This window comes from Mirounga leonina, unplaced genomic scaffold, assembly GCF_011800145.1.
Source record: "Mirounga leonina isolate KUSES-001 unplaced genomic scaffold, KU_Mleo_1.0 Mir_201, whole genome shotgun sequence".
NCBI classification, from domain to species: domain Eukaryota; kingdom Metazoa; phylum Chordata; class Mammalia; order Carnivora; family Phocidae; genus Mirounga; species Mirounga leonina.
The window spans coordinates 31,981,276-31,999,154 of NW_023270504.1; the positions used below are offsets into that span (position 1 = coordinate 31,981,276).

The following is a 17,879-nucleotide window of genomic DNA, read 5'->3' on the forward strand; positions in this document are numbered from 1 at the left end:
AACTGAGCCACCCAGGCGCCCGATACATGTCTTTCTCTGTTTGACTTATTTCAAGAGCTCTGATTTTTAAATGTTTTGTTTACTGTCAAACATGCAGCACTGAAAAGGCAAGGCACACAGGAGCTCGATCAACAACTGTACAATGAACAAGTCAATGAACGAATCCTGTCCCTGCCCCTATAACTACTCAATAAATGCCAGCTACCGTTATTTCTCCCATTAAATCTTGTATTTCTTCTGTGTTTGCACCTTCCCTCTGGCTTCTTATTTACCCAGGACAGAAATCTCCATCTCCGCAATGCTTGCAGCCATCCTCAAGCAGTGGTCACATCTTATCTCAGAGCGCAGACACACCTGTCTGTCCTAGTGTCACCAGCGCCACCACCCGGATGTGGGTTCTCCATCAGCTCTCATCTGGATCATGACGGCAAGCTCCGAGCCCCCTCACTGCTCTCCAGGCCCTTCCCCACTCTCCACGATATGCTGTGGCCAGCGAGGCACTGAGGTGCAAGAGTGAAAGAGGCTTTGAGGGGGTTGGGGGTACTGCTGTGACCCTGGGGAGGGCGCCTTCTTAAATTCTGTGCCCTCAGCGTTTCACCTGCCCCACGGTGGTCTTGACCATGACCCATGGAGTCTGGCTAGGAAGTCACTTCTCTACTCCTTCATGGGCTCACACCTGCTGAAGTGACAAGTTGCAACCAGGCCTCAAAACACCTTGGACCTTAACTTGCACTATTCCCTCCAAACTCGCTAGCCAAACCCAACTATTCACACTACCTTTAACAGGCCCCAGGCTTTCCACCTGCAAGTGTTTGCGTACGCCGTTGCCATTGCCTCTTACCAGCTCCCAAAGAGCCAAAGTGTGCCCCTTCCTCCACAGGCCAGCTCAAGTGCAGTTACAGCCATGCAGTCTCTCCTGGCCCCTCAGAGCACCAGCCTCTCCGGAGCTCCCGCTGTACTGGCTGCCTCACGGATTTCTCTGAGCTTTTTCACTTGGTTCCAGCAAACTTCAGGAGTCCTGGCAGATTCAGTCAGTATCCAGCTGAGTAAATGAATTCACCAACGGAACTGTGGTATACAGAGCCTCTATTCTACTCTATTAAGTACCTGGGGCAGGTACTTAACCTACAGGCCAGTTTTCTACCAGAGGTGAGGTGTGGTGTACAGCCCCATAATCACTTTTTCAAATGACATTTCAGTCAAGCCAGGCTTTGCAGTCTAAGGGCAAGTAATGGTGTAGAAGAGCAAAGGACAGCTCAGGGTGCAGCCTGTGGCTGCAGTTAGCCCTGCAGCAGCTTCTGACAGCCAAGCCATTCCTGCCCCACCATCCCCTCCCTAAGAGGACCAGTTGCTCTTACTCAAGTTTAAGGGCCACCCAGAAGATGCGGTGGCTGGATTCTAAAGCACAGAAAGTCTTTGGCACACCCTGGCTCGTGGGGGAACTCCTGCCATACCCCACCCACCCAAATTAAGATAAAGCTGGAGGTCCAAAGCTGGATCAGCTGTTGGTCCCCCCCGTGGCCACCAGAGGGCAGTGCAATCTTGTATGCCAGGAGATTTCCGTGGAGGCAGGAGGATTTGACTCCACTCTCGGCTAGGTTGGGAGGCCTGGCTCCAGGTCTTCAGAGTCACCTTAGGCTTTTAAGGCACTGATCCTAACCAGGGCATATACCTCATAAACACCTGGGAGTCTTCCACCCTAGAACACGCTGGTGCAGACAGCTGGAGTCGGGCCCAAGGACTGTGCATTTTGAAAATGTTCCTCGTGGAATTCCCATGTACCCAGAATCTAGAAGAGGCTAATTCTCAACATGCTTCCCAGCCCTGCTCCCTCAGCCTTCAGCTCAGGATGGCCTCCATCTGTGGAGGCTGCACCAACGGCACAGAAGTAAAAAGTAAAGTTGGAAGAGGTAGCACAGGGATGTGGGTGAGGAGAGGTGAAGTCTGGAAACCATGACATGCTGGGAGGACATATCATGGGAGCACAATGGAAGAGAGCCCAGCTCGAGAAGAGAGGCCTGGCCCCAAGCCTGACTCTTACTGTGCCCAGTCGCTATTTGATTTGGGGTTCATCATTTACCCGTCTCTGGGCCTCAGTGTCCTCATCTGGAAATTAGGTTCAGAATACTTCAATGCCCTAGGCATGTTGTAGATAATCCCGCCACGACACACATAAAAGTGTAAGGTACTATACAGATTCAAAGAGTCATCATAAAGAAACTGAGTGGTTTTCAACTAATTAGAAACTCCGGCCTGTTCCACTAGAGTCAACAGGTACAGATCAAACCACCATATGACACAAACATCTACGATGGACTGAGACTAGGGAGGGGGAGACTGAGCCCAAAGCTCCCTTCCAGGACTTAGGTTCCCTAAATGCAAAGCCCAGATCTGGGGCATAGGAGGCTGCACCAAACACCTACCTCTCTCCCCACTTGCCAGGAAGTAGCTGCAGCGGTTGCCATCTGTCTGCAGCCCATCATCGTGGTCCTCCTGCAGGTAAGCCGGCATGGGCAGTTCACGGCCCAACACCTCCAACTCTTTGTGGAAATTAGAGTTGGAGCAGTTTTGGAGGAAGCCAAACACCAGCAAGTTTGTGATGCGCTCATCCTGGAGGCCTGAACCGTTGCTGACCTAAGATAAAAAGGGAGTCAGGGAGATGTGCAGGAACCCGGTCCAGGGCCAGAGGCCCTGTCTGCAGCTGAGCTTGGCGGAAGGGCTCTGGGGACAGCCGGGCCTGAAATAGCTTACTGGCCTAAGATGTCCGAACGACCCTGTGGTCGCAAGAGGACCCAGTGGGCAGAGGCCAAGTCTGCAGTGTCTGCTTCAAGCAGTGCCCCCAGTAGGTGCCAAAGAAAAAGCTCCGATTCTGCAGACATTTGCATGACATCCTGAAAACACTGAGCTGAGGTGACCTTGCTTTCGGAGGAGGAAGTTCCAAAGGCTGTTTTAAGGAAGTCAGCAAATATCATTACATCCTTACACTTACATGCTCCTGCTAACTCCCACGTATCCTTTAGCAACTTCAGCTCACCCTACCAGCTATGCATCCAGCAGTTAGAAGCTCTTTCTTTTTTATAATCTCCTTTGTGGGCTAAGATGGTATTGTGCACCCAGCCGATTTTCCATAAATCCTGGGCAGTAGTGACTGCAGATAATGCCTCCTATTGGGCAGGCTTGGCTTGCTTCGGGAGGATATGCCCCTTAACCACAATCCAGCTGTATGAGGATGACTCCCGCTCTAATGCGAGGGATTGGGGGCTCTGCCCGCCAGCTCCGTCCGCCATCACCACTTGCGTGGGAGCTCAGCTCAGCATCTGTGCTCTGGGAGCCAGGAGGGACGTTTCTGGGGTTACTGACTGCACCTGGGTCAGTGTTCTTGGCAAACAAAGGTGAGTGCTTGTACCACCAGCAGCCAGCTGTGCTCAGAGCAAGCCAAGACTTAGGATGAAAGAGGGAATCATCCAGGAGGCTAGGGATACTGAGATCTCCCAGGTAAATGTAACACACACACATACTCGGCTGTAAGAGAAGCTCAGCAGAAGATGAAGGTGCCGATAACATTTATTTGCCTTCTAAGTCCTGAATATTTTTCATTTAAAAAATTCAGAAACCTTGGGCGCCTGGGTGGCTCAGTTGGTTAAGCGACTGCCTTCGGCTCAGGTCATGATCCTGGAGTCCCGGGATCGAGTCCCACATCGGGCTCCCTGCTCAGCGGGGAGTCTGCTTCTCCCTCTGACCCTCCTCCCTCTCATGCTCTCTGTCTCTCATTCTCTCTCTTGCAAGAAAAAAAAAAAAATCAGAAACCTTTTAGGACAGTTTTTAGAGGGCAGATTGTTTTAAATAAATGAAATGCATAAAACAAGGTGCTTATGTATTGTTATTCAGCCTTTCCTTCTCCAGAATTATTTCTTAAAAGGGGGGAATAGGGGCGCCTGGGTGGCTCAGTCATTAAGCGTCTGCCTTCGGCTCAGGTCATGATCCCGGGGTCCTGGGATTGAGCCCCGCATCGGGCTCCCTGCTCAGCGGGAAGCCTGCTTCTCCCTCTCCCACTCCCCCTGCTTGTGTTCCCTCTCTCGCTGTGTCTCTCTCTGTCAAATAAATAAATAAAATCTTTTAAAAAAAAGGCGGGGGGGAATATCATGTAAAAGCTCTGCTGGATCGAATCCTTACAATTCCGGTATGGTGAGGCCAGGCAGCAAAAGACAGCTTAGAAACTCAAGAACATCCTTCATTTCTACCTGAAGGAGATGTCCTGGCTAGGAGAGAAGAAAGGAGGGCTGGGGCAGGGTTGTGGGCTGAGTTACCACACACTCAAATGTTCAGTACCAGCTGGTTATAAAGCAGGTGGACAGACACTGTTAGATGGGCAGGTCAAGAACAGGCCAGACTAAACCACGTATCAGAAAGTAGGCTCAAGAGCTGATAGTATTTAATTCCAAGAACATATAGAGCTTGTGACAAACCGAATATGAAACTATGACTTTTTCTTTTAAAAAAGATTTATTCATTTGAGAGAGAGAGAGAGCACGAGTGGGAGGAGCAGATGGAAAGGGAGAGAGACTCTCAAGCAGACTCCCCACTGAGTGTGGCGCCCAACATGGGGCTGGATCTCATGACCTGAGCTGAGTTGGACGCTCAACTTACTAAGCCACCCAGGTGCCCAACTGTGACTCTTTCTGATCTTCTAGTGATAAAAGCTGAAATGGATGTCTCAGAAGATACAAGATCTGATAGCTATTTATCCTTTTAAATCACAGGAAAAAGTATATTAGGAGAAATGATCAAGGGGCACCTGGCTGGCTCAGTTGGTTAAGCGACCAGCTTTTGGTTTTGGCTCAAGTCATGAACCTCAGGGTTCTGGGATCAACCTCCCTCTCCTTCTGCCCCTGCCCCCACTCATGCTCTCTCTCTCTCTCAAATAAATCTTTAAAAAAAAAAAGAGAGAAATGCGAAAGTAACTCTCATGCTATAAAATCAGTTTCAGTGTAGAGAAAAAAAATGGAAAGCTATCCGATGTGTTTTGAGAAACTGGAACAATCCAGGTGCCCAAACCTGGCAAAAACAGCACCATACAAACAGTTAAAAAAAAAAAAAAAAAAAAAAATCCAAACCAATTGCCCTTATTTTGTTTCTCTAAATATAAAGAAAAATATCAAAGAATGCTAAAATGGGGGCACCTGGGTGTTTCAGTCAGTTGAGGGTCTGCCTTCAACTCAGGTCATGATCTCAGGGTTCTGGGATGGGAGTCCCACATTGGGCTCCCTTGCTTCTCCCTCTCCCTGCCACTCCCTCTGCTTGTACATTCTCTGTCAAGTAAATAAATAAAATCTAAAAAAAAAAAAAGAGGGGCACCTGGGTAGCTCAGTCGGTTAAGTATCTGCCTTCAGCTCAGGTCATGATCTCAGGGTCCTGGGATCGAGCCCTGCATCGGGCTCCCTGCTGCTTCTCCCTCTCTTTCTGCTGCTCCCCCTGCTTGTGTCTCTCTCTCTCAAATAAAAAAAAATAAATAAAATCTTTTAAAAATTTTTAAAAAAAGAATGCTGGGGCGCCTGGGTGGCTCAGTCGTTAAGCGTGTGCCTTCGGCTCAGGTCATGATCCCAGGGTCCTGGGATCAAGCTCTGCGGGAAGCCTGCTTCTCCCTCTCCCACTTCCCCTACTTGTGTTCCCTCTCTCACTGTGTCTCTCTCTGTCAAATAAATAAATAAAATCTTAAAAAAAAAAAAAAAAGCTAAAATGTGGATGAACAGTACCGTTAACAGTAAAACAAAACAAACAAAAAAAACCCCAAACCAAAAACCAAACAAGATATGATGCTAAGCGCAATAAGTCAGACACACAATAGGACAAATATTGCTTGACTCCACTTCTCTGAGGGACCACAAGTAGTCAGATTCATGGAGACAGAGAGTGGAGAGAGGCTGCCAGGGACGGGGACAGGAGGATGGGAGTTAGTATTTAAAGGGGACAGAGTTTCAGTTGAACAGGTGAAAAGTTCTGGAGGTGGATGGTGGTGATGGTGTCACCACAACATGAATGTGCTTAATGCTAGTGAACTGTGTTCTTAAAAAAGGTTAAAATGGTAAATTTTACGCTATGTATTCTACCACAATTTTTTAAAAACTGGAAAAACCTCAAAAGGAAAAAGTCAGAAAAATCTACAACAGGATTAAACTGTGATGGGGGCCAAACTCAGAAATATAAGAGCAAATTGCTCAGTGTTTCACTGTGAACCCCAGCTCCATGAGACACTGGGCAACTTATGTGTCTTTGTTTTCTCACCTTGAAGTTGAAAAAAAGAGAAAACGCTGGGGGTAATTCTGTCCCCCTTCCTCCCCCAGAGGGTTTTCAGGCGAAATGGACAAGGCGGATAAAAGCACTTGTGGAAGTTCAAGTGCCACAAAGCGTGACATGGCAACACTGTTCTTAATGCAGACATTTCAACAATACGGGAAAGGACACAACAGTTGCAAGTTAAAAGAGACAAGAATGGGGGTGCCTGGCTGACTCAGTAGGTAGAGCATGAAGCTCTTGATCTTGGCATCCTGAGTTCGAGCCCCACTTGGGCATAGGGTTTACTTAAAATAAATAAATAAAATAGGGGTGCCTGGGTGGCTCAGTTGGTTAAGTATCTGACTCTGATCTCAGCTCAGGTCTTGATCTCAGGGTCATGAGTTCAAGCCCTGTGGAGCCTACTTAAAAAAAATTAAATAATAAGATAAACCACAGTATAGCAGTAGACCTGCCCTACAAGAAAAACTAAAGGAAATCTTAATACGTACATACATACATACACGTATAAGACAAGAATGGGCAGGTTTAAATGGCACCAAATGGAAGGGAATTTTGGATACTGAGAATAGACCTTTATCAGGACAAAGGTGCTACTGAAATCTTTTGGCCAAGCAGTTACCATCTCTGCTGAGCCTACCGTGTCTCAGGCCCTCTGGCTACCAAACTGAAAAATCACATGGTTTCCACCCTTCAGGAGGATATTCAACTACACCTTGAGAACCTGCCAGGTGCCAGGTGTTGCTATGTTTAGGGATTCAGAAACGGTGGGCCACCAGGTTTACTAACCACCAAATCCTTATATTTTTTGCAGAAACCTTCCCCAATGGCTGGTGAGAACAAAAGGCTGATGCACAGTGTGCACACAGAGGAGCCCCTGGGGCTGGGGCCTCTACAGAAGTTGGCAGAGAAGGGAAGCAGAAAGACTATTAGTAAGCAGATGAACAAAGAGCTTTTGACTAGATATGCCATGATTTTCTCTTCCAGCTAGTTAGAAGGTGAGTACAGAGAAGGCAATTTAGGTACCATCCTGCTGAAGCCAGGGGAATGGCCTATATGACCTCAGGGTGATCACTTCCAAGAACTCTAGAGCTTCTAAATGGTCCTGAATCAGAAAGCTGCCTTGCCCTTCCAGTGAGTGACCAGGCACAAGGTAGAGGGAAGAGGATAAGGAGACAAGACAGGACTTTGATCTCTTTTCTTTACTGTGCTCCTCTAAGTTGTGAATGTGAGGCTCCTCCCTGCAGCATTGTCAAAGAAGGGGTCAGCAGGGTCCCACACTGACAGCACACACACAAAGAAAAAGCTGGCCTCGGTCATGTTCACTCCCCCTCCCAAAGCATTCCTCCAGGAGAAGCCCAAGGGCTGACCTTGGAATCCATGGCATAGGCGGCCTGGCAGGGCTCCAACTTGCTTCTGGCTTTGTGGGCGTCCCAAGTCAGCAGCCTGGAAGAGGACACACATACACGCAGGGTAGGCAGCTGTTCCCTGCGGGGACACCCCCTCCGGGACCTTCAGGAGAGAATCGAGGGAGCCAGCCTGGGCCCTGGCTCTGAGGCGCTCTCCAGACACAGCAGTCAAGCTCACACCTCGCCCACCTCAACCACACTCACTCAGGCTGCTCCCTTCTCAGCATGGAGCCTGGGCAGCAACCAAGTGAGCAGACTCTGGAGTTTTCCTCATCACAGAGACTTGCCAAAGCACTGAGAGCTCCCCAGGGTCGGTCTCCAACCTCAGAGTTCAGCTTTCCCACCCAGAGCTCACGGATCGTAAGACCTCATTGATCAGGCAAATCAGGGCAGTCTAGTTTATGAATTCCTTCTAAGCAAATACTTATATTAGCGCGTTTCCTACAAGAATAAAGTTAGCTTGGGCACCTGGGTGGCACAGTTGGTCAAGTGTCCGACTCTTTGTTTCAGCTCAGGTTGTGATCTCAGGGTCATGAGATAGAGCCCCAACTCAGCTCCGGCTCAGTGCTGAGTCTGCTTGGGTTTCCCTCGGCCCCTCCTTGCCCCCCACAGTGCACGCTCTCAAATAAATAAATAAATAAAAATCTTAAAAAAGAGAGAGAAGAAAGTTAGCTAATAAAGTATACCTAGAAGTTTTCAGGGCCTCTTGTTATTACTATGACTACTAATATGACCCCTACCCAAGCCTTCCTTCAGCGTACAACCATTCTCAGAGCCTTCACATTATCTCTTCTGTTCCACACAACTATGTTGAAAAGTGGGTAGTATACTGTGTTGATCCTGCCTTACTTGGATGAAAGAATAAGGTTTGGGGAGTAAGAGACAGCCAGGCAGACCAGTTCTCCCCACAGGCCACATGGTTTCAATGGCATTCATATAGAAAGAGCTCTTATAAAATGTATATAAAGAAAAAGAAGCTTTGAAAGTAAAATGTTTTCTTAGCATTCAGTGACCAAGAAAGAAAGAAGGGAAGAGAATGTATATTTGACAATTACACAAAAGATTAAAGCTCCTCTATGGCACCTATTCCAAACTAAATAACCCTCATAAACAACCGACCAGACAAAAGGCAATTGGGGATTGAGTTCAAAAAGATTATGTCCATGAAGTGGAATATACAGAACATGAAAAGGATGAGCGATCCTGAACAATGGTTTCTACAGAACAGTCTCAACAATATAATACTATCTTAAAATGTATTTGCCTGTGTATGTGTGGTTTACACACAATATTAGTTGAACCAAATGACATGGTCATTTTGTAGGGTAAAAAACAGCCAAATCTGGCAATTTTATCTTGCTTCTTAAATGTAGAGGAGATAAAAAACAAGAACAGACAACCAACTCCTCAGTAGGAAGCAAGGGTGAGACTCCCACAGGCAAGTGAAAAGGGGGCCAAGACCAGCACTGATGGGGAACGTGCCTTCCCCCACCAGGCAGCCACGCGCATTTGTGGGACACAATTATTCTCAGATCTGTCCATCTCCTGGCCCCCACCTGTTCTCTCAAGAAATAATTCACATATGGGGCTCCTGGGTGGCTCAGTCGGTAAGTGTCCAACTTGTGGCTTCCACCCAGGTCACGACCTCAGGGTTGTGAGATGAAGCCCCTGTGGCCAGCTCCGTGCTCAACAGGGAGTCGGCTTGAAGATTCTCTCCCTCTACCCCTCCCCCCACTCATGCCCATGCTTGCTCTCTCTCTCTATAAAATCAATTTTTTTAAAAAAGGGAAAGAATTCACATAAACATTTGTTTCCTCCAGACTTTGATACAGTGAAAATAAAAGGAAACCTTGCTTAGAATGGAGTCATGGCCAGCAGGGGGGCGCTCTCATGCCCTACCACGGCTCATGAATTTCAGACCTAACAGGAAGAAACATAGCCTATAAGTCTGACCCTACTTTACTACCCTATTACCCCAGTAGGAGGAAGAGAGGTTTTCCTCCTGCCCCAGCAACAACCCAGCCAAGGAGAGACTGGCACGGGTCGGCCAATGAGAGGCCGCTATACTCAGACCTCCTCGTTTACTCCAATGGGCTTTCGGCTTCTAACAGCCGTCCCAGCAGTCCTCTCCTTTGTTTTGTGAACTGACTATGGTTTTGCCATAACTTACTTGTCCTGAATTACAATTCTCTGCTATTCTGGAATAAACCCACTGCTGCTGGTAAAATCAGTGGCAGTTTTATTTCTAAGGTTAACATTATTTGGTGATCAGAAGTGGGACTCACAGATGACCCCCACCAGCTGCAAGGCTGGGGAGCCAACACGTGCCGGGACCCACGGAGCCAGTCGGGCCCACTGCTTTCTCACTGACCCTGAAGTTTGAGGGTAAGTTTTCACCTGGATTTCGAGTTCTGCATTCTTTTTTTTAAAGATTTTATTTATTTATTTGAGAGAGAGAGTACATGAGAGCGGGGAGGGTTAGAGGGAGAAGCAGACTCCCCGCCGAGCAGGGAGCCCGATGCGGGACTCGATCCCGGGACTCCAGGATCATGACCTGAGCCGAAGGCAGTTGCTTAACCAACTGAGCCACCCAGGCGCCCCGAGTTCTGCGCTCTTTATGCTTGAGCTTTCCAGACTTTATTTGGGACCTGTTTTAAGGCCTTGTCCTTTCTGAGAGTACTTGTTTGGCCTTTCGTCTGACTCCTTTTTTAGGAACCGACTGTTCTGTTGGAACTGTGCTGGCCTTCAGTCTGACTCCTTTGGGACCAGGCTATTCCTATTGAAACTGCAGTTTAGGAACTTTTCTTTTTGCTCTAGAGAAACAAAAAACACCTAAGAAATGGGATCCCAGTCATACAAATGCCCCTCTTCTGAGACCCTGGCCAGTTTTTTTTTTGGTTAAAAACTACACTCCTGGGGCACCTGGGTGGCTCAGTTGGTTAGGCGACTGCCTTCGGCTCAGGTCATGATCCTGGAGTCCGGGGATGGAGTCCTGCATTGGGCTACCTGCTCAGCGGGGAGTCGGCTTCTCCCTCTGACCCTCCTGTCTTATGCTGTCTCTCATTCTCTCTCTCAAATAAATAAAAACTTAAAAAAAAAATTTAAAAACCACACTCCCTTCTCATGTACATTTCTAACTAAATGGACCGACTTAACTATAATTTAGAACGTCAATGGCCATTATGAGGCACTTTTTCTCCCCAGACTTGTTTTACTCTAAATTAGAAAGCTGTGGCCCTGGGCGCCTGGGTGGCTCAGTCGTTAAGTGTCTGCCTTCGGCTCAGGTCATGATCCCAGGGTCCTGGGATCAAGCCCCTCATCGGGCTCCCTGCTCAGCGGGAAGCCTGCTTCTCCCTCTCTCACTCCCCCTGCTTGTGTTCCCTCTCTTGCTGTCTCTCTCTCTGTGTCAAATAAATAAATAAATAAAATCTTAAAAAAAAAAAAAAAAAGAAAGCTGTGGCCCTTAAAAAGGGGAAAAAACTGAGTTGGATGTCTATTTTAATTGGTACCTTGAAGCTCCCAAATGTCAGGATTCTAGGTTTGCCTCTTTGCAAAATACTACTTTGAAATTAACTGAGGCAAACAGCTGAAAGAAGTCAAAACTGCTTCTGAAGCCCCCGCCCTCCTTGTTTCGAGACAGGTGGCAGCCACCTGTTGAGCACAGGTGTTGTGCCATTTTCCTCTATTCTTCCAACCTCACTTTTCCTCCAAACCTCTCCCCACTCTCTCCTCCCTTAAACCTATTAAAACTTGCCCCTTTATAGTTGTGGGTTTTTTTTAAAGATTTTATTTATTTGACAGACACAGCGAGAGAGGGAACACAAGCAGGGGAGTGGGAGAGGGAGAAGCAGGCTTCCCGCTGAGCAGGGAGCCCGATTCGGGGCTCGATCCCAGGACCCTGGGATCATGACCTGAGCCAAAGGCAGACGCTTAACCATCTGAGCCACCCAGGCGCCCCTAAAGTTTACTCTTCTGAGGATCTCAATAAACCCCAAGTTTCTATGTTTCTTGAACTAAGGCCAAACTGCCAGCCATAGTTAGTTTCCTAAAGTAACTGAGGGCCCCATAGGTTGCTAAAGAATTTAACATATTCAAACTTATCAACCTGGTTTCTCAGATTTTTATCAATTCGTACACATGCTCCTTGGTGAGGGCCAGGCCAAACACTGGATGAAACTAGCCCGATGGAAACATCCCGAAGGGGATTTAGATAACGAAACCCCTAACTTTTGGCAAGGTGCTAGAACACTCATTGGGAAATGTTCACGAGCAATTACAGTAGCTTTTCCTAAGCCTTGGAATAAAATTCAGGTTTGCAAACAAAGCCTGATGAACCTGTTCATGACTATTACAATCAACTCCAAAATGTTTTTAAAGAAAGTTCTGGTCTTCCTTTGGATATGAATCCACCTGGGTAGCATTTAATTCTGTTTGTTAATGGGCTAGTTTTTCTCCTTTAGTTAAAAAGGACCAGGATGGGGCACCTGGGTGGCTCAGTCTCAGGTCATGATCTTGGAGTCCCAGGTTCGAGTCACCATCAGGCTCCCTGCTCAGCGGGGAGTCTGCTTCTCCCTCTGACCCTCCCCCCTCTCATGCTCCATGCTCACTCTCTCTCTCTCTCTCAAATAAAATCTTAAAAAAAAAAAAAAAAGGTGGAATGGGAAACTCCAGGATGGAATGGGAAACTATGTCCGCTCCAGATTTAGTTAATTTGCCAGAGCAGCTGGCTGGCATCCAGGTAAGTCACCTAAAAGAAAGACCACTAAGGGCACCTGGGTGGCTCAGTTGGTTCAGCGACTGCCTTCGGCTCAGGTCATGATCCTGGAGTCCCGGGATCGAGTCCCACATCAGGCTCCCTGCTCGGCAGGGAGTCTGCTTCTCCCTCTGACCCTCCCCCCTCTCCTGCTCTCTCTCTCTCTCTCATTCTCTCTCTCAAATAAATAATAAATCTTAAAAAAAAAAAGAAAAAAATTTAAAAAAAAGAAAAGAAAAAAGAAAGACCACTAAAATTCTTAATTTTCAACTTCGGCAAATGAAGACTCCTAAAACCAAAAACCTCCTGGTTTCTGCTGTTGTTGCAAAGAGCCAGGACACTGGAAAAAAGATTGTTACAAACTTAAGCACTTCAGGAGCCTTTAACCCCATCGCCAGCCTTCCCGGGATTCCACTTCCCAATGATGAGGCTCCAAGGAACTACAGGGGCTCTTCCCAATCCTCCCTCTTAATTGGCTCGGAGAAACCACTCTGCAGATCAGGAATTAATCTCTGTGTCCATATTAACACCAGAGCTATACTCTCGGGGCTCAACCCCACTGCTATAATGCAGCCTCCCCCGCAGAGTACTAAAACAGATCAAACAGTAGGGGTCTCTCATAAACCTCAATACGTTCCTGTCTCTGAACCTATTCCCTTTGTCTAGACCTTTTCAGAGATACACAACCTTTTCTCCTTCGTTCTTCCACTGCTATTCATTTGCTGGGCTGAGATTTTTTTTTGAAAAGTATCAGGCAGGAATTTCTTTCTCCCAAAAGGGGTAAATAATTCTGGAATTTGTTAGTAGTAATCAAAACAGCCAACCAGAAAAATCAGATGAGCCTCTGACATCTTTTATTTGTTTCTTCTCTGATGGCACTATAGCTGAGTCTGGAGACACTGATCATTTACTCCTATCGGATCGGTTACATTCCTCTTTATGGGCAAAATCTTCAATTGATAGATAATTGGCAGAAGCCACAATGCACCTCCCATCAAGATTCAAAGAGATCCCTCAAAACCTCTCCTCGGCATTAATCCACACCATATAAACAGACACCCACGCACTTCAAGGCATTAAGCCCATAACAGATTACAAGGCTCAGGCCTCATTACTTCCTACACTAGTCCCTGGAATGCCCCTGTTTTACCTGTGAGAAAACCCAGTGGCCAAGGGTGGAAGTTAGTCCAGGACCTCTGAGCAATAAATAGCACTGTTATCCCACGGCACCCTGTTGTCCCTAACTCCCACATGCTACTGAGCTCCATTTCCACTGAAAGCAGATTTTTTTCACTGGAATTGATCTATACAGAGCTTTCTTAGTATTCCCACTGATAAAGAGGAAAATGGTAAATACCATGCTGGTTATGCTACTGCCTGCAACTCCTACTGAAGTCACTGAGCAGCACCTTCACCCTGGCCGTGTCAGCTCAACAGGCGGAGTTACACGCCCTCACTCGCGCTTGTGCCTTAGCCGAGGGTAAGACTGCAGACATTTATACCGACAGCCCATATGCCTTTGGTGTGGCTCGTGACTTTGGAATATTATGAAAACAACGAGGTATCCTTGCCTTCAATGGGGATACGATTTTAAAAGGCTCCTATGTCCATAATTTACTGGATGCCATACTTTTACTGGCTGCTCTGGCTATTAAGGTTCCTGGGCATTCCAGATCAACTCCCTAGAATCCAAAGGAAGCCACCTTGCTGACAGCTTCACAAAAAACAAAAACAAAAACCACACTTTCAAGTAAACCGGTAGCCAAACTTCTGTCATGTTCCAAAGGGATGTTCTCACCAATGATAATTTGGAAAAACTGACCAGAGATACTCAGTTGACCCCAGAGAGGAAAAAACAATATTGGAAATGTAATAATTGTTCAATGGTTTGATAAAGAGAGAACTCTGATTTGGACCAAATAATCCAGCCCTACCAGAAATTCTAGTATTTCTGCTATCTACCACTGTACATGCATTAAACTGTTGATCTACTGACAAAATTACAGCATTCATGAACCAGTACTGGTAGGGAAATATTAATAAGGCCACAAAAACTGTCCACCTCACTTGTCCCACCCGTCCAAAGCACAATCCAGGGAAAGCTGTTCAGGCTTTTAGATGGTTTTTATATGGTTTCCCCATCTCATGGATGTTAGGGATAAATGTTTTAGTCATGGCTGTATGTTTTCTCACTGACCAAAAGCTTTCCCTTTTACACTGGCAAATGCTTCTCCTGTGGCTAAACTTCTGTTAGAAAAGATTATCCCTGGGGCGCCTGGGTGGTGCAGTCAGTTAAGCGTCTGATTCTTGGTATTCTGCTCAGGTCATGATCTCAGGGTCGTGGGACTGAGCCCCGCATCAGGCTCCACGGTGAGCATGGAGTCTGCTTGAGATTCTCTCCCTCTGCTTGTGCTCTCTCTCAAACAAATAAAATAAATCTTAAAAAAAAAAAAAGATTATCCCTATCTGAGGAACCCTCTCAAACTTCAAAGTGAACAGGGAACCCATTTTACTTATCAGGTGCTTCGACAAGTCTGTGCTATTTGATTGGTTTTATACTTTCATTGTCCATACCTCCCTTAATCCTCAGGGTTGGTCAAATATACTAATACTGAGTATTAGGACTCAGCTGGCAAAATGTGTAGAGACTCTCCAAATACCTTGGCAGAAAGCATTGCCAACAGTACTTCCAAATCTCAGATCTACCTTACAGGAAATCACAGACTGTCACCCTTTGAGATACTCGCAGTATCTTGGCCTCTGCCTCCTCTGATCCACAGTTGATAAAAGATCTACTTCAAAATTGTAAAGGACTAATTGCTTCTATTAAAAATACCCACGCTTCGGTAATGCAATCTTCTCCCAGTGCGTTCCCAGGAGATGGCCACCTAAAGCATTACATATTGTACCATGGAGATTTTGTCAATTGAAAAAGACACCTCCAGAAAGACTCGACCTTATCAGAGACTGCTAACCGACTCTTAAGCCATCAGACTCCAGGGAGAAGACTTCTGGATTCACATAACACATCTACAGAAAGCACCAGACTCTGGCTCGACCTGCACACCCGCTGCTGACCTGGAAGGGAAGTTCTGGAATTGAAGCAGACACCACAGGGTGAGAAAGCTTTCCAAGAGGTCTGGAGCAGGCCTGTATACCTTTTTCTCACTACTGCTTCTCTCTCTTTCGTGGAAAGATGATGTCCTTACCTGCATCTCCCAGCCCCTGTGAGAGGGGGAAACCTCTTCTTTTGATCATGGCCTTTTGGAAACAACCTCATCATGATTCTGGGACTCATTTCTCACTTGCTTTTTCTGAAGGGTTAAGAACACTCAGAATTCACAAAAGCCTTCTTTTACCTAAACTATTAAATGACTCTGGATTCTTACCCAAATTAATGGCCTCCAGGGGCGCCTGGGTGGCTCAGTCGTTAAGCCTCGGCTCAGGTCATGATCCCAGCGTTCTGGAATCAGCTCCACATCAGGCTCCCTGCTTGGCAGGAAGCCTGCTTCTCCCTCTCCCTCTCCCACTCCCCCTGCTTGTGTTCCTTTTCTCGCTGAGTCTCTGTCAAATAAATAAAATCTTAAAAAAACAAAACAACAACAAATTAATGGTCTCTGAATTTGCAACTTCACAGGCTATATTATCGATAAAACATTTTATTCCAAACAGCTCTTCTGAGATATAACAATACTGGTTTAAATGTTTTTTTTAAAATGTTTTCTCCTTTGTTTTTTTAATTCATGAGAGTCAGAGAGAGAGCGAGGCAGAGGCAGAGGGAGAAGCAGGCTCCCCACCTAGCAGGGAGCCCGATGCGGACTCGATCCCAGGACCCTGGCATCATGACCTGAGCCGAAGGCAGACACTTAACCATCTAAGCCACCCAGGCGCCCCAACAATACTGGTTTAAAACCTCACTTAAGTTTTGCTATTCTGCAAAAAGTTCAACAGCTATGGCTGTATTTTTACACCTGCACTGAATCTTCCCAAGTGTGCTCAGTTACGTCTTTCAGTGTGCTCTGGCTGTATCCAGCTGTATCCAGTATTCTCCTTTCCTGGTCCCTTTACAAGCAGAGACTTCAGGAGGCATGCCTTTGTAGGGAGAACGTTTCTCTCCGATGTCAGAATTAAGTGCTAATAAATATTTCAGCTGGCTACTTTCAGAGTTAGAGTCCTGGCTTAGAACCATCATACAATTTGGAATTCATTTTACTTCTTCAAACAGAAATTAAAATTGAATTATTTTAAGTTTTGTATTTTGTTGTCTGTCAAACTTTCTAAAAACAATGTACCCAGTAACATGATGCTGGTTCAGTGCTTCAAGATGACCTCCAATACCTACATTTTGATAAATATAGACTATAGGTGGGAAGTGCCAGACAGTTCTCCCTCCTAACCCTCGTTATCCACCGTGGCCTTAAGGGATTTCCAGCTGCTATGCACTTTCCCTCCCAAGTAGGACATGACAACCAGGGAAGGTCCTTCTTGGCACTAAGGAACAAAACCACCACATATGGAAAACCTGACTCTTGATCAGCAATGCTTTCAAAAAAGATCGTGATCAAAAAAGGGGAAAATGTGAAAATTAAAAGGAAACCTTGGTTAGAATGGAGTCAGGAAGCCAGCAGGGGGCGCTCCCACACCCTGCCAGTAGATAACTACTTAACTACCACCGCAGAAGGTAGGTAGGCTTCCCCCCACAGCCCAGCCAATGAGAGTCACTATCCTTCAAACTCCGTTTCATCCATTGAAATTTTGTTTCTGGGGCGCCTGGGTGGCTCAGACGTTAAGCGTCTGCCTTTGGCTCGGGTCATGATCCCGGAGTCCTGGGATCGAGCCCCGCATGGGGCTCCCAGCTCTGCGGGAAGCCTGCTTCTCCCTCTCCCACTCCCCCTGCTTGTGTTCCCTCTCTCGCTGTATCTATCTCTGTCAAATGAATAAATAAAATCTTTAAAAAAAAAAAAAAATTTTGTTTCTAACAGCCCTCCCAACCTCCCCCTTTCCTCCATAAAAGAGTGTTCCTCTCCCTTGTTCTAGAGAATTGCCTATGGCTTTGGCATGGCTAGCTTGTCCCAAATTGCAATTCTTTGCTATTGCTAAATAAACCTATTTTTGCCGGTAAAAATAACTGGCAGTTTTATTTTTAAGGTTAACAATACACACATCCACATCCTCAGGTAGACTCTGTCTTCCTTCAAATTGTGGTATTTCTGCTTCAATAGGTATTTTTCAAAAAATGTTTTATTTTGCAGAGGTTTGTTCTCAACCAGAGATGACTTCACACATCCCCCCCCCCCCCCCCCCCCCCCCCCCCAGAACATGTGGCAGTGTCTGGAGATATTTCTCGATGTCTGGGGAGTGTGCTAGTGGCATCCAGTGGGATGCTGCTCAACATCCTACAACAGGGCACGCCCCAGAACAAAGAA

At 46.6% G+C, this 17,879-nt stretch overlaps 1 protein-coding gene across 2 annotated transcripts in view; it reads right to left on the minus strand.

Moving 5' to 3' along the window:
- The window catches only part of BID (BH3 interacting domain death agonist), a 42,736-nt gene that overhangs the window by 6,231 nt on the left and 18,626 nt on the right, over positions 1–17,879 (minus strand). Inside the window, exons 2-3 of one of the 2 annotated variants that reach the window (XM_035028588.1) lie at positions 7,662–7,737; positions 2,424–2,634 (exon numbers count right to left, since the gene is read on the minus strand). In XM_035028588.1, the coding sequence (XP_034884479.1) occupies positions 2,424–2,634; positions 7,662–7,673 (223 nt within the window). In that variant the 5' untranslated portion in view covers positions 7,674–7,737. Of the gene's footprint in view, positions 1–2,423; positions 2,635–7,661; positions 7,738–17,879 lie in introns of those variants that run through there. The other variant, XM_035028589.1, reaches the window with a different exon arrangement.